General features: G+C 46.4%; 1 protein-coding gene across 2 annotated transcripts in view; it reads right to left on the bottom strand.

Moving 5' to 3' along the window:
- CSNK1G1 (casein kinase 1 gamma 1) overlaps positions 1-25,211 on the bottom strand; it is a 91,438-nt gene that overhangs the window by 33,780 nt on the left and 32,447 nt on the right. For both annotated transcript variants that reach the window (XM_064721933.1, XM_064721934.1), the window contains exons 3-5: positions 17,086-17,501; positions 12,115-12,155; positions 7,852-7,921 (exon numbers count right to left, since the gene is read on the bottom strand). In XM_064721933.1, coding sequence (XP_064578003.1) covers positions 7,852-7,921; positions 12,115-12,155; positions 17,086-17,263 — 289 coding nt within the window. In that variant the 5' untranslated portion in view covers positions 17,264-17,501. The remainder of the gene's footprint in view (positions 1-7,851; positions 7,922-12,114; positions 12,156-17,085; positions 17,502-25,211) is intronic.

Here is a 25,211-nt window from a genome sequence, read left to right as displayed (position 1 = left end):
TTTGTCCTGGATCCAGCAGCATTTTTTCCTGGGATGGCAGATCAGGGCTCAGACCCAGCTGGATAAAGCAGATGTGGTATTGGATATGTACCTTTGGGTGCTCAGGAGGAAGAGGATGCTCGGCCTTGCCCAGGCAGCTGAAGGCCAGGTTCCCACCAGACTGTGGTGGGACAATCTGGGGCCATTTCTGGCAGCACAGCCCTTTGTGTCACCCCAGAGCAGTGCTGGGATCTTCCTGCAACCCAGGCCCCCAGAACTCCCACTGGTCCCACTGGAGGGTGGATTTCTGCAGGTCTGCCCCTGCAGCAGCATCAGAGTAGAAAATGATGGATAAGAATGAAATAATGTAAACTCTCCACAACAAAGCAAGAGATTGGCTCCCATCAGTCCCATCACTACTGTAGGATTGGAGGGAAAAAGGGATTTTTCACATGAGTAGGGAAGTGTTACCCACACAGTCCTTCCAGCCTGAGGGAAAACCTCCCACTCCCTCTAATGGCAGGAGAACCTGCTGCCAAGAGAAGTTCAGAGGCACCAAATCAGATCCTGCCTCCAGATCCCATCTCTGTTTCACCTTAAGAGAGTCAAGTGAGAGCGGGTAGGAACTTTCAGACAGAAAAATTATTACAAAACTTCAGAACTCCAGCCTGACCCATCACACTCAGGCAGAGCCTGTGCCTCATCTTCCAGCAATGAGAGGAGGTTTTTCAATAGCAGGCAGGGCACAGCTCCAAAACACAAATTCCAAAGCCACTGGAGAGCCTGTCTGGGAGGTGGGCAGCCCTCCATAACAGGACTCAGTGGGGCATCTGGGCTGACCTGGATGAGTCCAGCTGCTCCAGGTTTATGGAAAAGTGTCTCCAGGAAAGGCATTTTCCAGCTTCCCAGCATCCTGCTGCTCCCCTTCAGCGGCTGGTGTTTGATTTGGAGCTGCTGCCTGGAACTGCTGGTGTTTGATTTGTGATCACTGCCACAAATATCGCAAGAGCAGGAGATGCATGAGGACTTTTCGGAACATGAAAAGGAAACTGCCCTAATCTCATATTCAAATATTAATGGCCTTGCTTTAAAAGCATCTGATAACTTCCAATTGACAAAATCTAAATTTAGCCCAAGGAAGTCAAAACTTCTGATGCCGAGATGCTGAAATGTGCACATTCAGGAAGCCCTTCCTAACAAGGGAATGGCCACATGAAAGAAAAGCCATGTATTTTTAAATAGTGAAACATAATTCTCTGGAGATCAACAGCCAGCCAGCCCTGAAAGCAGCAGGGTCTAACTGAGCACTTTACAGTAATCCTCTACATTTCATTCTGCAATTCAAAAGCTTGGAAGTCCAGGATCCCTCAGGTTCAGGCTCCTTGGACTACTCTGACTTTACAATGAAGCTGCTGATCACCATTCCTTAATATGCAGCTCAGCATTAGGGTCTCCAATTTTTGCCTGAAAACATCTTCAGCAGAATGAAAATGTATCTCCATTGCTGAATAACTCCACCTCAGGTCAAGGGCACACTGCTGGGCAGGATTTGAGAATGGAGACATTTTTCCTCACTGGTAGAAAATTAACCCAACGTCATAAAACCTTCAGGTGTACTGCAGGCATCTGAGGTAGGGAATGAGTGACATGAGATGTGTCCCAAAGCTGTTTCCTTGTAAAGAGACGTCAGTTTTGTATCACCTTGCACAGATGAGTCACTTATTGAATACTTACAGTCACTGAACACTGGCAATATAAAATATTTCCAGTATTTCAAAGGAGGAGGCTGCAGTGCTCATCCAGAGTGTTGCAGTGTGACAGGTATGAACTAACCCATACAATAAGTAGGACATAAAATACCTCAGGTGACAGCCATGTGTTGCCCCACACAAGTCCAAACTCACTTTGGGATGCAAAGGGGAACCCTTGGGAATGTTCAAGGCCAGGTTGGACAGAGTTCTGAGCAAGCTGGTCTAGTGGAAGGTGTGCTCCCATATGGCCACGAGATGAGCTTTAAGGTCCCTTCCAACCCAAACCACTCCATGATTTTATGATCAGCCCCCCCAAACCAGCTCCTGCCCACAGCAATGTTTCCATCCAGGTGGCAAACATCAGTGGGAATTCTGAAGATTACAGTGACTGTAGCCACTGTTAATGGTTATCTTCACACTTCTTAATTAAACGAGGGTGGGGACCACTTGCACTAACCCTCCCTCCCATGGCCTGGAGTTACTCTGCTCCCTTGGGGAAGAGAGTTGTGCTCAACGACCTCCCCATAAAATTGTGGTGTTGGCAGCTCCACCAGGGAGACTTGTTTACATCCATCCCATAACGAGCTTCACCAAAATGACCCCTAATTGCCACGTGAATGACAGCATTGTGCAACTGGCATGGAAAGAATTTCTTCATAAAGCACACCGATACATACAAAGTGTGTGTGGGTGTCACAGACATCTTTTATGAAAAATCCTCTCCTTAGGATTTTTCCTCCTGAGAAGCTGGGAGGCCTCAGGAACAAAATGTAAACAATGATTATCTGCTGCTGTGGAATGCAACAGGTGGATCATTAATTGGCCCATGTGGTTGTTTCTAATTAATGGCCAATCACATTCAGCTGGCTCAGACACAGAGCCGAGCCACAAACCTTTGTTATCATTCTTTCTTTTTCTATTCTTAGCTAGCCTTCTGATGAGATCCTTTCTTCTATTCTTTTAGTATAGTTTTAATGTAAAATATATCATAAAATAATAAATCAAGCCTTCTGAAACATGGAGTCAGATCCTCGTCTCTTCCCTCAACCTAAGATCCCTATGAACACTGTCACATGTGGGTAAAGCAAGAGCAACACAGGAAAAGGTGCTCAACAGGAGCAATCCCAACAGGAGAGCTCCATAGGCAGCATGGATAGCAGACAGCTCAGCCACACTGAGGAATATATATGCAAATATTGACTAGACTATGCAAAGGATTGGTTATTTATAACACCTTCATTTCCCTCAGTCCTACCTCCTGACAAGTAAACAGACTGCTTCGCTCTGGCGAGTTGTGCAACACAGAGAGATCCCAAAGTAAACACACAGACTCCATACTTCATTAGAGGTGAACTTGTTTACAGAGCAGGAATTAAAACAAAACCACAGAATCCGTCAATATTCTATATGCACTGACACAGCCCTCCTCCCTGACTCAGAACGTTCTGCTCCTACTCTGTGACTCATCCCCTGCGTGGGCTGGGCACTGCAGAGATCTCGGTTTCCTGGGATTCTCCAGCCTATCACACTCCTCTGCTGCTCCTCACCACGCCACTCTGGAGGCTCATGACGTCCCACAGCCACTTGCCAGTGTCACCTCCCCATGCTGGGAATGACCAGTGGCTCCAGAGCAGTGGCACAATGCACGTGTGTGAATGAATCAATCACATGTGCCAAGGTGGGACTGAGAGGGCTGGGGGAAGGTGTGACTCATCTGCCAGCTGATATAAAAATAAACTACTACTGAATCAAAAATGCATGACTTGTGCACACGACGTGCACAGGCAGAAGCTGTCACTATGTGGAAGCTTGAGCATCAGCTCCGTGCAGCCAGAAGAAACCTGGAAGTTGTTACTGCCATTTTACCTTCCAAAGGTGATGCTTCAGGGAGAGATGCCAGAGCTGCTTTGAAATGTGGTAACAAAGCCCAGAATAGTTTGGGTTGGAAAGGACCTTAAAGTACATCTCATTTTACCCCCTCATAGGCAGGGACACATCCCACCATCCCAGGTTGCTCCAAGCCCCATCCAACCAGGCCTTGGAGCCTTCCAGGGATGGGGAACCTGTGCCAGGGCCTCACTGCCCTCACAGAAAATAATTCCTTCCCAATATCCCATCCATCCCTGCCCTCTGGCACTGGGAGCCATTCCCTGTGTGCTGTCCCTCCATCCCTTGGCCCCAGTCCCTCTCCAGCTCTCCTGGAGCCCCTTCAGGCCCTGCAGGGGCTCTGAGGTTTCCCTGGAGCCTTCTCCTGTCCAGGTGAGCACCCCCAGCTCTCCCAGCCTGGCTCCAGAGGGGCTCCAGCCCCTGAAACATTTCTGTCCTCTCCTCTGGGCTTGTTCCAGCAGCTCCTGAAAAGAAGATTGGATTCTTCTAATCTGGAATCAGCCTCAAAACAAAAAGACCATTCCTGTTATCCAGAGGCCCACAGAGGCCACAGGACACACTCACTGGGACCCTGGTGTGCCACCAGCAGGACCCAGCTGCTGCAGGACTCCGGCAAGCCATGGGAAAAGCAGTGGCTTTTCCTCATCCCAAACCAAGCAGGAGGGTCCTGGGATGCTGCTGGCTATGCAGGGGACAGTTCAAGCAAAGTCAAAGCTTTGCCTTTACTAACTGCCCAAGAAGTTGAATTATTCCAGGAGCTGGGTCTGTTTAACCATGGACAAATAACTCAGTTTATTTCCCAAACTCCAAAGTACAGGGGACAAATGACATGCTCAAATGATTTATCCAGTACCAGAAACATCTTGGAGACTTGAATGATCCTGACTCCAGTCAGGATGCTGGAGCAATGTGACTTTTAGGGACAAAAAGCAATCATTAAACAGTTCAGCACAACACTGGCACTAGAGGAATGATGAGAGCAATGCAACTAGTTAGCACAGAGCTGATTAAAACTATTTCAATTACCTTGGTGAGCAAATGGATCATATCCCAGACTACCCAAACCCTAAATGAATTACATTTCCTAAAGGAAAGATGTGCTTTCCTGAGACACCCTATGGATTGACCATCAGGTCTCTGACTCCATGCCCAAGTTTGCTGCTTTGTTTTGCTGCTCACATGAAGGCAAAGTGCTCAGACACTATTTTAGGTTGTTAGATATTTAATTCCACAGTGAGAGGGAAGAAGCTGGCAGATGGTCACTGTGCAGCAGGGCTTTGCTTGACTTCTGCAGGGAGAAATGTTCAAGGAAGAATCGCAAAAATCCATTTCTATGTGCAAACATTCCTCCAGTTAGAGGCAGGGAATTACAAGGGAGGAATTTTACTGCCTCCCTTAAAACAAGGAGGCACTAAAACATCAGAGACAGCATCAAATATCCAAAGCAGCACATCAGAGATATCTGTGAGTTGGTTACTCCTGACTCAGGACTTTCCCTGAATCCACTGGATCCATCCACCAGTACTGAGCAGTTCTGAAAAGCACCAAGAGGAGCCACATTCCTGCAGTTTAGATCCCTTTGACAAACTTCTCCCTGCTCCATCACTTAATCTAGTGTGAAGCATCTTAAGATGTCTGAGACACATGAAATCCAGTCTGCTCCTTTGCTAATCCAAGCTGACTGGGAGGAAACAGATGCAACTTCAGTGCCCTGTCAGAAAGTCTTGGAACATGGAGGCTGATGGAGCACGTGGCACAGGGAGAGCCACTGCTAAGGAACAGGCACTTATCACAGCCTCTCTTCATGTGGAAACATCTCACATGGAAGCTCATCTCATTTGGCTTCTGAATTACTGGGCTGTTTGCTACTCTGTCCAGCTGCACCAAGGGAAATGCAAAACTTGACTGAATAACTTAGAAAAAGGAAAAAAAAGACTATTTTCACTAGTTTTTGATGATGTCAAGTGCAGCAGGTTATTGATACCACATACATCCTTCAGGCACTGGCCAAGTAGGTTGGTCCCTTCCAGCCCAAGTTTTCATCTGACTACTACCCAAGAGTAACACATTTAAAAACATTTATTCTGAACATCCAAGAAGGAAATAACCATTAAAACTCTTCTTATTAGGAAAAAATCCCCCATTTTTCTCCCAAAGCTGCATGTGATGACAGTTCTGACATCTCAGAGCTCACTGGGACCATCTGGCTGTGCAATGGGGACGAGGGGACGAGGTGGCTCCCGTGGTGTCACAACCAGGCTCCCCCTGCTCTCCCTCCTCCAGCTAACAGTGGGAGCTGCAGCCAGACACGTCACTTGGCAGGATTAATTGGCTGATTTATTGAGCAGAATGTCACATGCAGCGCTACTGTTGCTCTCTCTGAGTCATGCACACCATGTGTTCGGACACTCCTAGTCTTGGCTTGGCTGCTGTAGGACAATTCCAAGGAACCAGACATCCCTACTGGAAGTTCAAGCCTGGCTGTTTGAGCAGCTCCAGAGCAAGGACCAATACCACAACATCACTGAGAACAAACCCCTCTATTACCTCAATAATTATTTATTGACACTTATTTATCTGTTTTTCCAGCCAGACACTCTTCCCAAGCCAAACCTCCCTGCTCCTGGCAGCTTGACTCCACCAAAATCTGTTTTGCTGGGATTCATGGTGAGACCAGAATTGCAGTTCACATCCTCCACTCAAGCCTTGGCCAATTTCCAATTGTTTTAGCAGAACTGCAGCACAAGAGCTTCTAAAGGCATCCAGAGCTGGGTGTGTGACACCCGTGGGACCACAGAGACAGAAACACAGTCAGGGTCTTCAGGAGCCTTCTCAGCAGCCCCTGCACAAATGCTGCATGATAAGGAGGGAATTCCTCCCTGTGAGGGTGGGCAGGCCCTGGCACAGGTGCCCAGAGCAGCTGGGGCTGCCCCTGCATCCCTGGGAGGATCCAAGGCCAGGCTGGACAGGCTTGGAGCAGCCTGGGATAGTGGGATGTGTCCCTGCCATGGCAGAGGTGAAATGAGATGGGCTTTAAGGTCTTTTCCAACCCAAACCATTCCACGAATGCTCTGAGTGGGTAAATATTACAGGATGGAAAGCTTAAATTCTTTAGGAATAGAAGAAAACCTAAAAATACTTAATCTGACCAAAATAAAGCCACTCCTTCAACTCTGATCATTTTATAATTCTGTAATAACATCTTTAAAGAGTGGAAGGAAGCCAAGTGGTGTAGAAAAAGCAGGCTGGGATTCACTCATGTGTCACAAGACATGTGGGCTGGGGTATCCCAGACATCACAAGCACCAACAGAACTCCAGCAGAAGTTCAACCAAGCATTTTGGTAATATATTATCACCAAAGTATTTCTGGATGTCCATCAGACATCCTCTGCAAGTGGAAGCTGGGTCCATTCAAGAAAAACAGGAAAAATAAAATCAGAAGTATAAAAACACTACAGTAATGTAAGAAACTTGTCAAAAGCCAAAGTGAATACAGGATCAAGGCAAGGAGAAGAGAAGGTTGTTGCTTCACAGAGACTTCCCTGAGCAGTGGAACACCCTGCATGAGGCTGTGGAAATCCCTGGCATGGGAAACAGCACATGCTAAAAGGCTCTGCAGGCTTAAAAAACAACCATAAATTCAGGGAGGAAAAATCCAAACACTATTATACACAGCTCAAGCTCTGTATCAGGGAAATCAGAGACTGCCAGAAAAAATGTACAAAAAATTCCACCTTTGGCTGATCCTGCTCTATTTTTCTCCTGTTTGCTGTAGACCATGATTCCACACAGGAGCCATGGGGCTTGTGGACACTCTTATGATTTAACAAGTAAAAATGAAAACAGTTTCCTAGGTTTAGACTTTAGATCACCTACTTAAGGGCTGTTGTTCTATACACAAATAACTTTCCATCCATTGGCAATTCCTATGTTTTACAAACACACTCACAGGAGTATTTCCATATCAGCAAATCCTCACCAACTCAAGGTTTTAGCTGGTTTCAATTACCAATATCATCATTATGATCTCAATTACCCAATATCATCATTATGATCCCATTCTCACCAAATGGCTTCCAAAACCTGTGTGAGGATAAAAGGAATTGGCCCAGATCCCTAAGTTCAAGTCAGTTACACAACAAATACTACGGTGGTGTTTGATTTAATAAAGAAATCCCTTTATTAAAGAAATTTAATAAAACTTTTGATAAGCTTAAGGTAGGTTTACTCACCTGCACTTCCAAGTTGTTTATAAAATCTGTATTCTAAATGAAGCTGTGGTGCCCGGGATTTAATTGGTTCCTAGGACAAAAATAAATAAGTTGGTTAAAATCAGTTTGACTAAAAGAAGTTCTGTCCTATACTTGAAGATTTGTGCAGAGTATTAATACACCTCAAATTGAAATTCTAGCAACTGACTTCACCATTAAATGCCATTTAAATAAGAAAAGAACAAAAAGCAGTAAGATTTGCTCTCTGGAGGAGAAATAACATCCTCATTTAAATACAAAGCTCATTCATTGCAGCGATGAAATTCAAGGATCATTCCATAGAGCTGCTGGTCCTTGAAGAACAACCCTGGACATTGGCAGAGGGAAGCCAAGGTTGCAGAAGCTCAAGCCCCAGTTCACTCTGTGGGCTCTGTGACTGCCCACAGTGCTTTTGCTGGTCTCCAGCCTTTATTTCTGAAAAATGTTGGGTCATACAAGTGTGTTTTAGATCACACCACAGTCACTCACAGCAAGCACCACAGTGCAGCCAGTTGGGAAAAGGGAAGAAGTCTCCCCCTCCTTGTGGCAGCTGTCAGTCAAACATCTTGAAACACTCAATAATATTCTATTTTTATCCACAAAATACAAAAAAATACGAGGGTAAGTCTGCAATGCACCCAAACTATCCCATTCATTAACTGTTACTCATCTGTGTTTTACATACAAGACTTAATGCCTACAATCCATCAAGGCATTAACGCGCAAGATTACGGAGGTTCTAAAAATATAAAGTTAATATGGAGAGGATTAAGAGACTGGAGTAATTACATTTGCAATAAAACCGTGCACTTGGGATGGGCATGGATGGGGTTTACCAACAGCCCTGGAGATAGGAGTTAATAGTGGTTTCAATTTTTGCTGACCTCTAGTCTGCACTGACAGACTGATGCCCACACTGGCTGTGAACCCCACAGCCAAGGCTTCTTTCTAAGTGTGGAGAAGGAATTCTGTACAGGAATTCAGGCAGTTTGACTTGTAGCCAAGCTGTTCCTCATCAGCTCAAGTCATCCCATCCATTTCCCAGCAAGGGGAATGAATGCTCCTGGTTACTTCTCAGCTTAGTCATAGAATCATTGAGGTAGGAAAAGGACTCTAAAGTCATCAAATTCCTGATGTTTTATAGCTCCAGAAGACAAATACGACCAAATACTCAGCAAACAATGTGAAAAAAATATTCTGGAGGAAAAACTGAACCTGCACCAAAGGCAATCACAAAAAAGCTTGTTATATAAAAATTAAGATAATTGTTGGTGGCTTGAGGGAGGGTCTACAGACACCTGCACAGCACAGGGATTCAGGGCAACAGGAGCTCAGCATGTTCAGGGAGCAGTTTATTTATCCAAACATGCAAAGGGGAAGGATTGATGCAGCAGGACGTGATGCTGCTCATGACAAAATCAGGAGAGGCAGCTCTGAGCCGCTTCTGCATCAGGAGCTGCTGGAGCCAGAGCTCTGGACACTTGCCAGAGCCATGGCAGCTTCTGAGAAGATCATACCAGCACAGATGGTTGTCCTGTAGGCCCAGGGCTTAGGGATGATGGCAGATTTTGTGTTTGTAGCAAAAATAACTGAATTGCTGCTGCCTAACAGAGAAAATCCACAGCTGGAACCGGGGGTGTCATCATTGCTGCAAGGGGATGGGCTGGTGCTTGTGCTCTGACTGCAGCTGGGGGGCACCAGGCTGGCTGCTCCCAGGGAAGAAATTCCTCATGTGGGCAGAGCAGAGCAGCCTGGAAAACCCTCAGAAGAATAAACCAGATGGCCCTGACCAAGTGAGGCAGCTGAAGAGCAGGACCAGAAGCTACATGGTGACGCCACACCCATCAACACAAGGACCAACCTCCACTGCCAGCAGTTTTCCAAAGCGGAGCCTCGGTCCCAAAAAGAAACCATGAGGCATTAGCATGGAATTTCACAGCACTTTCTGATGGGCTCTTGGTATCTATCACACAATTCCCTCATTTCCCAGCTCCAATGTCATGATAGGAGGCAGGAATAGCTGAGACAGCAGGGCTGCAGTGCTGGGAGAGGATCTCACGGCTTGAAGGACTTGGGGCAGAGCTTTGACTCGGTCCAACAATGAAGATAAAAGAAAATGCTGCCTATAAGTACATCTTACAGCTACTCCACCACTAATCCACAAATTATTTGAAGGATAAAGAAAATAGCAGTTAAGTCCACATGTAAGAAAAATGTATTTGCTGCTGAGGAGGCTGAGTCATTCTTATTCCTGTGGAATTTTGTCTAAGCTTAGGAGATCAAGAAACCCCCATTTCTCCTACTGCTCCCTCCTTAAACTTCTCCAAAACAGAGCATGGATTTGGACACCTGGATGGCCATCAGATGGCAATTCCAGTCCCTCACACAAGAAGGACCTGAGATTTTTAAGCCTGGATCACAACAGAGCAAATGAAACTGGAGAGTGGTGCAGTGTAACTGCTTTAACATTCAGTTATTTGGGGGAAAAAATAGTAAGAAAAATGAAGAATGTGACCAGAAAAACAGGCTGAGGCAGCCATGAGGCAATGCCATTGAGTCCTGCCATATGGAAAAGCTTCAGGTTACTGAGAGGTGTCACTGCAGCCACTTTTCTGAGAGAAAAAAGCACCCTTTGGACTGGTACAGCTGTGTTTTAACTTATGGTTCCCAATGCAACAGCTTTGTGGGATTATCTGTGGAACAAACTAGAAGCATTATTGCCTCAATAAAACACCTTGTCTGTGTACACAGCACATTTTCTATGGCCTAAAAGCAACAATTCTCCTTTCTGATGTGCATCCATACCAAGGGCATCTCCTATGGAGCCAGGCTGGGAGAGCTGGGGGTGCTCCCCTGGACAGGAGAAGGCTCCAGGGAGAGCTCAGAGCCCCTGCAGGGCCTGAAGGGGCTCCAGGAGAGCTGGAGAGGGACTGGGGACAAGGGATGGAGGGACAGCACACAGGGAATGGCTCCCAGTGCCAGAGGGCAGGGATGGATGGGATATTGGGAAGGAATTCCTGGCTGTGAGGGTGGGCAGGCCCTGGCACAGGGTGCCCAGGGCAGCTGTGGCTGCCCCTGCATCCCTGGAAGTGTCCAAAGCCAGGCTGGACAGAGCTTGGAGCACCCTGGGATAGTGGAAGGTGTCCTTGGTGTTCCACCATGGCAGGGGGTGGAATGAGATGAACTTTAAGGTCCCTTCCAGGATACCAAACCTGTGTGGGATACTCTGTTCCTGAATTCCTCTGCAGACATTTATTTATTTACTTTGGGCAACATCTTCTGGCATTTGCCAACAGGTGTGAAAACAAGTCTCTCCTGCAAAGCTGTAATTATTTTTCATCTACTAGACATCATAAGGGGAATGCCAGAGGTATGGAATCTGAGGCACTCAAATGTGATCACAATTAATACACCAAATCCATCCTGATTTTCTATCACCAGAGTGGTTCCTTTCATTTTGCCAGATCCCATCAACTGGGCAAACTGAGGGGTTTGCTGCAGTGTCAATACAGCAGCACAACTTTAACTTCAGATTTTAGGGCTTGAGTTATGTTTACAGAGTGTTCACATGAGAACTCAGCCCATCAGGAATCTGAAACCCCAAGGGACTAATGAAAGCCTGAGTTTACAGATAGGAAAAGTTAATGCCTAAACACAAACTACTGGGCTGTGAGTTCATAAATGCTGAAGAGCTACAAGTTAGGGAGTTCCTCATCCCCCAGATTCCACAGATGATGAAACTGTATCTCTGCAATCCAAGGAAGACTGATCTTCACCAAACTGGATCTTGTTTTGCCTGTTGCATCTGCAGGCTCTCAGCACCACACCAGACCAAACTGTACTCTGCTCCCCCAGGGAATTATAACCAAAGGAACCCCCTCTTTCCTGCCTCTGGACTCCAAAAACATGGACCACCAGGCTGCACAGTGCCATGCTCCTAGCCAAACATTCTGGAGCCCTGAATGGAAAGGTCTGAGCCACAGCAAACCCACCACCAGTGCCCTTCACTGAGGGCAAAGGAACAAGGCTCTCACTGCTCCAAAACAGCTACAGATCCTTTAGGTACCAAAAAACTTCCAAAAGTGGAAGGATGAGGTTTTTTCCTGCTTTCAAGAACTTATTTTAGTTTTGACAAATCATTCCCAGCTGAGGGTGGGAGCAGCACTGAACCCAAACTGAAAAACTTGCTTTTGGTCTGAATTTTTAAGATGAAGTCATTGAAAGACACCTGAAGCTACTACTTACCAGTTTGATAGCTACATATTCATTGGTGTAGAGATTTTTACCTGCAAAGGAAGAAGAAAAAAAAATCTTTTAGTTCCACATTCAACACTTGCAGCTCGAGGCACAATGAGAAATAATGACACTGATGCCAAAGGGCTGTTTTCCCAATTCCCCCTGAAGTTCCTGCCTTTAACAAAGCATTTGCCTGAAAATAATCAAAATAATGAACAGTTTGCAGCAGTTTAGCAGGGCAGGTAAATAACACCTTCCCCTCAGCACAAGGCAATTGTATTTTATGGCAGCACTTTTGCTACATGAGGTATCCCAGACACATCAGGCTTCATTATCCATGATGCCAAAAAAGTCTGGGAACAAAAAATGAAGGATCAGAGTGTCACTGCTTTTGGAAACGCCTTGGATCTGCTGGACACTGAACAATTCCATCCTGGGATGTGCAGGGAGTTTCATCATTCAGAGCAGGCAGGAGCTGCAGCAGCTCTTCCATATCCACATGGCAGCATTAAAAAACCTCCCATGTCCTCCTCAGCACAGGATACCAACAGCACTGAAATTAAACACATTATGAACATGGGAAAAGACACACAGTCATCTTTAAATCCTGAAATATCAGAGGAAATTCAGTTTACTTTATAACAGCTTCATGTTTTCTGCATTTAACTTCTTTTGGTGCGTTCCCTGCTGTATCACTCAGGGTATTTCTGGCCTCTAAATCTGTGACTGGGTGTTCCCAGGCCCAGGCTGCACCAAGCAGATTTTTCTGACATCCCTCAGTAATAGAAGACATCAGAGCTCCAGCCTGGTGATGCACAGGACAGGGATTTAAATGTGAGGTTAGATACCTTCAGAGGGTGTTTTCTGCCAGCAGAGCTGAAAGCTGAGCTCCAGCATTAACCCCTGACACACATGGAGGGGTTTCCATGTATTTCTTTCCATCTTTTAGAAAAAACCATAATATTATGCCCAGACTGGAACTAAGGGTAGAAAGGAGATTTTGCAGTTTCATCAGGAACCCACTGACAGCAGGAAGCACTGAAAGAGCTCCCAGGCCAAATCCATGGAAAAGCAGGTGGCAGATAAACCCCTCCACCCCCTGAGACAGACCAGGGCTGCAGCCAGCAGCTGGGGGCAGAAGATGTGAGGACATTAAGGGAAGGAAATCTAAATACACTTGGATTATCTGCTGTGCTCTGCTTTAGCTACCAGCAAATAAGCCCCAGTGGCAGCTCCAGCTTCATTTTGCTGGATTGATCTTTTTGCTCCGATTGAAACGTTATCTGGCATTTTCAAAACAGTGTATCATTTAAAAATTATTTCAGGTACTATTTAAAAATGGCAGTTCACACAGTTTTTCACCCTGCTTGAAACTGGAAAATTTGTTAGAAGAGCAGCAGGCCCCAAACCAGCAGAAAAGCTGCATCTTTGTAGGTTGCCAGGTCAGAGCAGTTCCATTGGAACTGGGAAGGAGCTCCCAAAAGTGAGAATCACTCAGCTGCCTCCCAGGCTGCAGTCTGAAGCCAGGAATTCTGCTTCAAAACAAGCAAACCAGTAAAATAAATACTTAAACATGCTAATAACATTTGATACTGGGGCTGTAGTTCCAAATTAACCAAATTTTGGAAATAACCAATATTTCCAAAGTCATGATTTGACTGGAATAATGTTAGATGTGGAGGGCAAGGCAGGAGCAGGTGCTGGGAAGCTCCTACACCAGGAGCTGTAGAAGGGACAGCAAATCAAGCATGTCCCAAGTGCCCAATGGTCTGTCCCTGTGCAGATGCATCATTTTGGAGATGGATCTTTTTGGGGCTTCTCTGCTGCCCCCAATCCATCCATACATTCACATCTCACTGCCAAGGCCTGGAGAAATCCTCCTGGGGAAGTTTCCCACGTGAATGCTGGTGACATAATGCATCCCTTCTCCTTTGGAATATGACAGAATTGTCAGTGGAACTACCCAGACCTGAGCCATGGACTTGCTGCTCCATCAAAAGCATTGCCTCAGCCTGAAAGGCTTTTGGAGCACAGGGACATCCCCTGACTGTGCTGCAGATCTGTGCTTGTGCTGAGTGAAGGTGCAGCCCCTGCTTCAGATCACACAATCATTTATTTTGTAAAAGACGTCCAAGATCATCAAGGCCAACATCCGAACAAGTCCCACCATTCCCACTAAACCACATCTCCTCCTTTTCTGGACACTTCCAGGGATGGTGACTTCAGCTCTTCCCTGAGGAGCCTGCTCCAATGCTCATCCCCCCTTTCAGGGAGGAATTTTTTTCCTAATATCCAGCCTTACCCTCCCCTGGTACAACTTGTGGCCGTTTCCCCTGTCCTATCAAATGCCAGGTTTTGTGTTCAGCTCCCCATCTCAGCCCTTTGAGGGCTGGAATCCAACTGTGCTGCTCCCAAAAAAGTCCTGTCCTTGGGTGATCTGTATTTTCAGGAAGAAAGACCAGCCCTGAGCAGTGAGCTGGGTATATACAGCAAACAGCTTCATTAGGTAAGTGCCATCTCCTCCCTGAAGAATCGAACAAGAGCAGCTTCAACTGAAACACAACACCTCAAAAAAGAGAAATTCTTCAGGGAATTGGAAAAGCCTATTTTCCCTTTGCTTCTCAGTGCATGACTTTGTTCTGCCTGTGATGTTGGTGCTGAACTGCTCTGAAACCATGTAAAAAATAGGCAAAAAAGCAGAGGGCACATCATTCATCTTCACAGGACAAAACTGTTATCAGAGACTTGTGTGTGCTCGGATTTCAGCTGCAGCTTCTCCTTCCCCCCAGCGATAATTACCATGGGCTGTGCTAGAGAAATAGCTGCTATTTGAGCAAACAGGAACTCTTAAAGTGATAGTGACTGGCAAAAAGCAGGAGAAATGAAAAAAAAGAGTAATACAGCTTCTGTAAGAACCTTGCAACAAATTGTTGTTATCAGTATGTGTGGCTCATTGCCTAAATTTTTAGTAAACTAGAATTAACAATACATGTATCATTAAAAAAAAAAGAAACGCTCAATTAACAGGTGTTGCAATTTAAAACCGAATTTCTCTGTAAACTCACTTTTTCAGAAGTGAAATCTTTTCTGTAAAGTCCATGCCATGAAATTTTACATAAGTCACAAAATCAGTATCACTAAAATTTTGAGAAATGTGAAAAAGAATCCTGGAAACAGGAGCTGCCTCCCTGCAGTGTGGGCAGCAGGGCAGGGGGGGATTTTGCCTCTCTGCCCTGCTCAGGTGAGACTGCACCTGCAGAGCTGCCTCCAGCCATGGGATCCCAACATGAGAAGAACGTGGAGCTGCTGGAGTGAGTCCAGAGGAGGCCATGGAGATGCTCTGAGGGCTGGAGCCAGGCTGGGAGAGCTGGGGGTGCTCACCTGGACCAGAGAAGGCTGCAGGGAGATTTTGGGGCTCCCTCCAGTGTCTAAAGGGGCTCCAGAAGAGCTGGAGAGGGACCGGGGACAAGGGATGGAGGGACAAGACAGGCAGGGGCAATGGCTTCCCACTGCCAGGGAGCAGGGTTAGATGGGATATTGGGAAGGAATTCCTCCCTGTGAGGGTGGGCAGGCCCTGGCACAGGGTGCCCAGAGCAGCTGGGGCTGCCCCTGCATCCCTGGAAGTGTCCAAAGCCAGGCTGGACAGGGCTTGGAGCAACCTGGACTAGTGGGATGTGTCCCTGCCCATGGCAGAGGTGGAATGGGATGAGCTTTAAGGTGCCTCTCAACCCAAACCAGGCTGTGATTCTGTGATTTGGGCACCAGCTGAATAAACTCAAGAGCCATATATCCAGAGGGATCCACTACAGGTGCTAAACCTCAGAGCAGAGCTTAGATTACAAAGCAGTTCAACATCTCCCTGGGGATCCTGAGATCGTGACGTTTGCTGGGGGGGGCTTTGAGAATCCAACAGAGCAATTCACGTTATGTCACTGTAAGGATCCAAATTTATCTGAGCTGCCAGTTATACTCATGTGCAGGAAGGTGGGAGTTTCCACCCTTGCCCTTGGTTTCTCTCCACCTTAGGAGTGTTATCTCTGCTCGGATGAATCAATAAAACTTCTCTGATGCAATGCTGAAACCAAAATACGCATTTACTGAGACACACCAGAGGTGAGCTGGTTGATCTTCACACCATGTATTGATGCAATAACCCAACCTCAGAGAGGGAAATCACACAGATTCATTTAAGAGGGCAGATTTTGAGCAGGCATCTACAAAGACACTATCAGTAGTGTTATGACCCTTGAGTTATGTGAAGCAACACCAGCTGCTTCCCCCATCTCATTTAAAACACAACCTTTGTTTTTTTAGGATGACTTAAGGGCCCAGTGCCCTGCTCTGCATTGGTCTCTTAAGTAGCCCTAAACAAACAATGCAGCAGTGGAACCATCTGCTTTGGGCAACCAGCTGCAAGACGTGGTCAGGAAAGCAACAGACCATGAACAAACGTGGGGCTGGCTGGGGGAGCCAGATGGCCACTCTGCACATCCTGCTCCTCGCCAGCAAGCCCAGCACACAGACAGAGCAGGCACAGAGTGATGGGGCTGGAATTAGGGCAGTGAGGCTAGAGAAGGACATGGAATTGAGTCTGAGTGCTGGGAAAGACTCTTACCCATCCCTTTAAATGGGTGTGCTAGCTTACAAACAAAAAATTGAGAGCAAGAATCAGCAATTCACAGTTGAGATTTTTTTCACCTTAGGCAAGACATTCAGAGCTGTGAACAGTCGTCATTTGTTGGGATTGTTCAAAATTTGCATCTTTGGCCTCTCCAGTGTAATCCCTTTGACTTTATGCAAATCAAAATCATTCTAAGAGTTACATCTTCTGAGTCAGGAGCTTCGGATAAGACAGCTCAACACTTGGGAAACAAGACAGCGCACGCATTTCTCGAGCCAGGGTAGGTTTCTGTGTATTCCTACTCCAGTGGTGAAATGCTAATTTGCACAATGCAGGCCACTGAAACGCTCGCTTCTTACCTAGTCTGAGCTCTCCAAAGTTCCCACAGCCAATCTTCTTGCCCACTCTGAAGTTGGGTCCCACCATGAGCACGCCGGAGGACGCCGACGAGCTCGGCCGCGATCCGTGCCCGCTCCTGCCCGGCATTCCCTTCGTCGTCCGCTGCCTTTCATCCTTATCCCTACTGGGATGGTCCATGATCTTAGTGAAATACCTCTGCCAGCAAGCTGGCAGAAAGGAGTTGGAGTACACACTCTCCTCCTTAGAACAGAAATTTATATCCAAAAGTATCTGCGTTGGAGTTCAAGAGAGTCATGGAAACTCATGGAGTTCTTTTGGCACCAGATCCAGTTTCCTAATGCATCTTGATAATGTACCAAAGGGTCGGCTGCGTTCTTGAGAATTCGATGAAGGCAGGTTGCTTTTGGTTTCTTACCTGGGGAAAAGAAGAAATGCATGAAATAAAAATCATTATTTTAAAATACCAGGTGAGAAAGGAACAATGTCCAGAACTTTCCTGGCCTCGAGGAATTTAACAGCTATATGGAAACTTTATCATTTTCTTAACAAGCTTCTGATAAAAAGCCCTGATGCCATGAAGAAATGTAAGTGCTGTCCATCCACTGTTGCTACTTGTCCCATTCTTGGAAGTGCCACAGGCCAGGCTGGATGGGGTTTGGAGCAACCTGTCTAGTGGAAAGTGTCCCTGCCCATGGCTGTGGGTGGATCCAGCTGAGCTTCAAGGTCCCTTCCAACCCAAACCAGTCTGTAATTCCATGATTCCACTGGAGTTATCAGGACTGACACCACATGCAATAACCAGAGCCATTCCAACCACACCAGCACGTCAGGTGGACACTGTGAGGACAACACATCCCACCTTTAAAGCCCCTGTGAAGAGTAGGTTTGGGTTTTCCTCACTTCATACATTCATCAAGTACTACAGAAAAGCCAGACAAAAAATACAAAGGGGCCAATGAAAGGTGCCAAGAGAAGAAGAAAATTTTGTAGCATTTAAATAAAGTTCTCCTTCCTTTTACCTCTTTTCAAGTTGATCTAGATTATCTTGAATAACCTAAGTTGGAAGGGACCCATGAGAATCACTGAAGTCCAAACTGACCTCAGATATATTTGCTAATTCAAACTGCTGACCTACAGAGATGACCAAAATCAAGAGCCAAAGCATGATTAATTAATTTTTAAAAGCTGATAATTCAGTCTAAAGGGGACAAAACATAGATGCCTCTCAACCCTTGCAGGCCAAATGGTTCTTCTGTGCTCAGGAACGAGACCAGAGGAGATTGACAGGAGCTGCAAGGACCCAGGAGGTCCTGCCCCACAAGGACAGTCCAGAGGTACCAGCATGGTGGTTGAGCTTCCCCTCACTTCCCAAGAAATCAGCACAATAAAGGGAAAGGTTGCAGGATGTCAGGTCTGCACAGGTGCTGCATCAGGAGATGGTATCGGGCACTCTTGGGGTGCAGCTCTCAAGCAAGGATTAGAATAAACACACCTGCAACTACCCCCCATATCCAGGATATAAAGATACAGGAACACTGCTGCATTCAGATTTTCCAGATGTGAACAGAACAGCTCCTGTATAATTTTATCAACAAGTAAAATTTGTGTCCTACTTCCAATGCCTCCAAAGCAATCACTGAAGTGCTCAATGAGACCCAACCAAGAGTCCCATGGAAGGACACAAAACACAAACAAGGGCTCAGAAGTTACTCTACTCAGGCAGCTGGCTCACTTCTCCTGCAGCAATACCTCTGTAGAGGGCTTAGCCAGAGTTCCTTCTGTTCATTTTGCCATGAAATCATTAAGGTTGGAGAAGACCTCCAAGATGACCGAGTCCAACCATTAACCCATTCAATGATGATCCTCTGGTCCACCACAGCATGAAGCTAAGCTGCTTACTCCCAGTTATTAAAAAATAAAAGACAGGGATGATTACCCATCCACACAGAACAGAAGCTCCTCTGAATTCTGCTTGCCCTGGCCTCCAGCTGTGGAACACTTCTGTTTCTGGAGACTTTTTGTTTAACCTAAGGTACCTGGATAGAAGGTGGGGGGGGTCACTCATGCTGGATGCACAAAATGCAGGGAACTACCAGTTGGGAATTCCAGTCCTTGAGTACTTACAGAATCACAGAATGGTTTGGTTGGAAGAGACTTTAAAGCCCATCTCATTTAATTCCATCCTCTGCCATGGGCAGGGACACCTCCCACTGTCCCAGGGTGCTCCAAGCCCTCTCCAACCTGGCTTTGGACTCTTCCAGGGATGCAGGGGCAGCCCCAGCTGCTCTGGGCAGCCTGTGCCAGGGCCTGCCCACCCTCCCAGGGAGCAATTTCTCCCTAATATCCAATCTAAACACATCCTTTCAGCTTCAAGCCCCCTTGTCCTGTCACTTCTTGCTCTTGTAACAAGTCCCTCCTCAGCCTTCCTGTATGTCTGTCCCCTTTAGGTACTGGAATTCTCCTTGTCACTTGGGAGAGCTGTGGATCCCTGCAGAAAATGACACACAGCATGTCTGCAGCACATCCAGGAGGTCTGACAGTCACCAGGTCACCTGAGAACCTCCATGTCACAGCCACACCACCAGTGTAGCCATAAACCAAAGTGACAAGCTCCCAACATGCTCCCAAGCAATGTGTGAAACACCACTTGTACCTCTGGCCTAGACAAAAGAGCTGGAGATGTTCATGTACAAGAAATTATTTAGCATTACCAAGCTTTAGTTGTCCCTCAAATTAATCCCAGATTTAATACTGAGAGTTGAATATGGATAAGCAGGAAGCCTCCGTTACCAGTGAACTGGCTGAGCTGGTTTTTCATCACAGACATCCCCACTCAGCTTGGCACACACACAGCAGAGCTGTGTCTGCCCTGTGAAACCAGGCAGCAGCAGCAGTGATGAGGCTCTATCAGATATCAGAAAATCACTTTGACTGGACTCCACCCCAGGCTGTGCTGGGAGGAGAGACTGCCTTCAAAACAAACAACATGAAAAAGAACCATCAGTGAAACTACAGAGTTATACTGCTCAACTCACACCAAACGTGAGAATGACTTCGAGTAGCAGGTGGACTTACTCACATTCACATTTTATCAGGTCTTTCTGATAAAATTTTGGAAAAATAAAACTGAAGCATGGCGAGTTTAGGCCTATCTGGTGTATCTCTGCTATGGCAAGAGAAGTAGACACAGAACATTCCAGCCAAATGTTTTATTTGCAGTTAAAGCTATCATCTTCCATGTAATACAACATATGGGTCTGGCACTTGGGGACCTGGGAGAATGGCTGGACTCTGATCTCACAGGGCTTTCCCCACCTAAATGATTCCATGGTGCTGGAATGTTCCTAGGGTTGGATCACTAAGGAAGATGAACAGGACACGGGAATTCTATGAGTAAAAACCCAGTAACACTTTGGAAATCACAGTAGAACTTGCCAAAGCCAGAGAAGAATTTTTTCTCCCTGGAGACCAAAGTCATTATTTCAGTCAAGACTGAATAATTTATGACAGAGAACTACCTACAACCTCAGCAATGGAAACAGAAAAAAATCTCCAGCAAGAGCACAAACCCTGCTGAGTTCATACCTTGCTCAGCACACCTCAGATGGGACAAGCAAGCCCATTATCCTCAGGCAAATCAAGCACAAGCCCCACCACACATCGTGGGGCTCACAAAGGAAGATGTTAGCAGTTATGAGCTCCTTCCCCCGCTCCCCATCTGGATCAGCTCTCCCTGGGGGGAAGCATGGAAAGGTCAGCCTGGCAGTCTGCAAACACCAACCATTCTCTCAGCTGAAAACCTCCTGCAAACAGGAATTCAGAGCAGCAATAGGTGAGGGAACCACACCTCTGAGAAGCTCACCCAAAGATCTTACACCATCATTACCACCTACTAAAAGTGTAAGTAATAAATAACGCATCAAACATGGCCTTTGAGGACCAGCAGAAAACTCTGCTGGCTTTGGAGGGGAGGCAGCAGCAGAATGAAGACCAGACTGTCAGTCACATTAATATTTAAAGGCTGCTCAGAACACCAGGATGACTTCCTGTCATGATTGAAACTTTTTTATAATGATTCCTTCCTACCTTTCCACCCACTCAGCAAGATTGCTCCTCAAAGTTACTTCCATTTGAACAGAGCTGCATGAAGATATTTGCCTAATGGTGAATCAGCCCAATTCCAGGATTGATTTCACTGCAATACAGTTGGAGACACAGGAACAGTTATTTAATGAAAGAAACAGGCTTGAAAGGAGATTATTTGCAGCACAGTTAGCTAAGTAAAAAACAACAGCACTGTATCCTACACACTTCTAAACATTTAGACCCAAATCTATGTCACAACCTGTCCTCCACTGATAAACCCACAGCACTACAGCTAGAATCCAGCTTCCAAGTGGTGTTAAATTATGGAATGGTTTGGGTTGGAAGGGACCTTAAACCCATCTTGTTCCACCACCTTCCACTATGCCAGGTGCTCCAAGCCTGGTCCTGGGCTGGAACAATTCCAGGAGGGCAGCTGCTGTTTGTGTTGATATCCACAGTCCAGCCTAAAGGAGCTCATTTTATGAATGGCACAGAGACTCTGCTCACAGCCACACCATTTTTCAGGGGAGCCCTTCAGATGCAGGAAAGGACATCACAAATGAGAGGTTGGTGCAACGAAGCCAAAGCCATTCTTGTCCCTTGTTTCCCAAAGGAAAAACTCACTTCCCTTGAACTCAGAACTTCTTTAACCTCCTTGAGTTACTCTGGAGACCATTCCATGACAGGAACAAGTTTTCTCAAAGTCTTGGTTTGTGGCACAATTTCAGAAATCTGTCCAAACTGAAATAGTCAATGAACATCCCCCTCTTCAAACTGAAGCAAGCAGGCCTGGTCCAGGTCTGTGTGTAGTTTTCATCCCTGAAGGAGTCACTACATGCCAGAAATAAAACTGAAAATGCCAGGTGGATGAAGCAACACCCTGAAAAGCAGCAATTCAGCCCCATAATTCCTTTTTTAATCTTTTAAGAAGAAATGTCCAAGAAAGCCCCATTTTCTGCTGGGATGGCTGAACTCACCCTGCTCTCTACAGACACAGGACCACAATTCCTCAAAGCAGCTCCAAGATCATTGCTTTAGGACAAGGCACATGCCTTCCCACTGGCTTCTCCAACATCCACCCCACGTGCCTGTGTGAATACGTCTGGTAAGTCTCCTGATGTGGAGTGCACTTTCCAGACAAGATCTGCTACTTCCCACATGACTTCAAAGACTAGAAAATCCTCCAGGGCTCTCAACTGACACGTTATAAACACAGAGATATGAGCTCACCAGCTTCCACCCTCACACTGTGGAAAAAGTAGAGCCTTCAGCAGCAGAAAACTTTGCCACAGACTGGGACAAAGCACTCACCCTCTGGAAAAGGGAGAGCAGCCAAGCTGCAGGTAAGGAGAAATGTTGAAACCAGGACATACACGATGTGTTGCTCATGTTTTTAGCATCTACCAACTCATTTTATGCTTACACCCCTAAGTTTAGAGGATCAAGCTGGCTTTGGGTGCTCTGCCTCACTGTGTGCCTTAACAGCTTCCAAGGTGTCAGTGCTCTGCCTTTATTAAAGTGCAATTAGGAAAGCCTTCATTCCCAGCTCTGCTCTCTTCTGCATGGTTACACATCTCCACAGGCTTCACACCCCTTAATTCTTCTCATCCCACTGCTTTTATGTTGCATTTCTTACCCTGCTTCTGTCCTTCCAACAGGCCACAACAAAATTTTCTTCTGCAGCCTTCCTGTTACTTACTCCTGACAAAGTCACTGTTCTAATAATAAGAGTTTTGAGATTTGCCCTGCTCCTGAGGAGACGAATGAACAGATTATTATTAACAAATATCCTGTGTTACAATCACAGAATCCATAAGGATTGGAAAGGCTCTCTAAGCTCATCAAGCCCAACCATTAACCCAGCACTGACCAGGCCACCACTTAACCCAAACACGTCCCCAAGTGCCACATCCACACATTCTGAACACTTCCAGGCGTGGTGACTCCACCACTGCCCTGGGCAGCCTGTTCCAACCTTTGACAAAGTTTTCTATGAAGAACTTTTCCCCAATACCCAAACCAACACTCACCTGGCACAGCCTGAGGACGTTTCCTCTTGTCCTGTTGTTTGTTCCCTTGGAGCCGAGCCCCCCTCAGCTGTCCCCTCCTGTCAGGAGTTGTGCAGAGCCACAAGGTCCCTCTGAGCCTCCTTTTCTCCAGGCTGAGCCCCCCAGCTCCTTCAGCTGCTTGTGGTGCTCCATTCCCTTCCCTGGACACCCCTCAGCCCCTCAGTGCCTTTCTGGCTGTGAGAGGTCCAAAACTGAGCCCAGGATTGCAGGTGTGGCCTCAGCAGTGCCCAGCACAGGTGGTCAATCCTTACCTTGGTCCTGCTGGCCACACTATTGCTGGCACAAGCCAGAACACTGCTGGTTTTTTGGGCACACCTGGGCTCATATTGACCTTTACAGGTCCTTTTTCACCAGGCACCAACTCCACACCTGGAGTGTTCCACAGGGCTGTTGTCACTGAAGTGCTGTACCTGGATTTGTCCCTGTTGACCCTCACACCCCTGCCCTGCCCCATGGATCCAGCCTGTCCTGATCCCTCTGCAGAGCCCTCCTGCAGACCCACACTCCTGGTGTCACCTGGAAGAGGGCCCTGCTCTGGTGCTTGGCTATTACCCAAGCCAAGGAAGGGAAGATGGAAGTCAAATACTTTCTCCACTCAGACATGAGAAATATCTTTTTTTTTTTTTTTTTTTTTTTGCCTTTTTGTCTCCCTGGTTACTTCAAGGATCTTCCAGTGGATGGATTCCAGCTCCCCTGCTGTACCCCAGCAGCACCTCTCCACAGAGATCAGCATTTATCTGTGCTTCCCCAACCAGCACTACACTGACCTGGTTTCAGCGTCCTCAATGTTGTGCAAAACAACAGAAAAACTGAAAAAGTAGGTCAAAATTCTCTGCTGCAATTTAGAGCTGGGAACAGCAGTGACAAAGCTGGCTGCCAGCTACAGCAAGCAGGTGCACATCAGATGCCCCTCACTTGGGAGATTCTTCCCAGCCTTGGAGGCTGCACATGCCTTTTAAACATTATGAATTGCTTCTGTTGAATCATTTGACCCAACAATTTAATCTTCAGCTTGTGCAGTTAGTTTTGCTAGGTGCTTCACAGAAGGAAAATAAGGAGGCACACAAACCATATTTAAGTCTATATTGCTGGGAAGGGACAGGGATGGACAACTGTGGATCACTACACTCATTCATTACTCTTGAATGCCCAGGACTGTCAAGTTTGCATCCTCCAATTACAGTTTTTACAAACAAGGATGAACCCAAATGAACTCATGCCTTTTTCCAGCTGAGTAAAGTGAACTTCCAAGAGCTCTTTTTTTTCCTTGAAGGCCTTGTGAACATGCTAAAACACATTAATTGTATAATCCCCAAGTAAATACATTGGCAAGTTACTTTTCCAAGTGATCTCAGTTGATTGTTTCACTGAGAGTGATCCAAGCACCCATTCTCTAAGTTCACTCCTGAACTTTGCTCCCAATCCCCTCTACAGAAGCTCAGCACGAAAGCCAGGAATGTTTCCAAGGGAAAAACTAATTTAGTTGGAAATTTAGTTCTTCCACATGAGCAGAGTCAAAACAAAGCAGAGTCCAAACAAAGCAGAGAGCATTTTCCAGGGGAGTGGATTGTGTGATGTGAGATCAATTCATCGACTTCTCTCCCCGAACTGAGTCCCAGCAGCCAGGGATGCACATTCCTACAGATGTAAAAAGGGCTAGAGACCATAATCTGTCAGAAAAGGAGGGTTAGTGCTGTCTATGAACAGGGAGATTATGCTGGAACAGCTAAAGAAGCAGCTGAATGCTGGAATAAAAAGAAAAATCCCCTCATGAAACCTGAGCTCTACATATTTTGGGCTGTCCCTGCCTGGAGGGGACTCACACCCACAGCACTTTTGGGATCTACCACCTGAGAATACAGCAGCTGACCCAGCTTTATAATCCAGTGGTTAGAATCTCTAAGGTTGGAAAAGATCTCCAAGATCATCAACTCCAATCTCTGAACAGCTTCCCAAGGAGCCTGGTGGTC

Source organism: Zonotrichia leucophrys, chromosome 10 (genome assembly GCF_028769735.1).
Source record: "Zonotrichia leucophrys gambelii isolate GWCS_2022_RI chromosome 10, RI_Zleu_2.0, whole genome shotgun sequence".
Lineage (NCBI taxonomy): Eukaryota > Metazoa > Chordata > Aves > Passeriformes > Passerellidae > Zonotrichia > Zonotrichia leucophrys.
The sequence above is the reverse complement of the archived record's forward strand: the minus strand, read 5'-3'. Positions and strand labels throughout refer to the sequence as shown.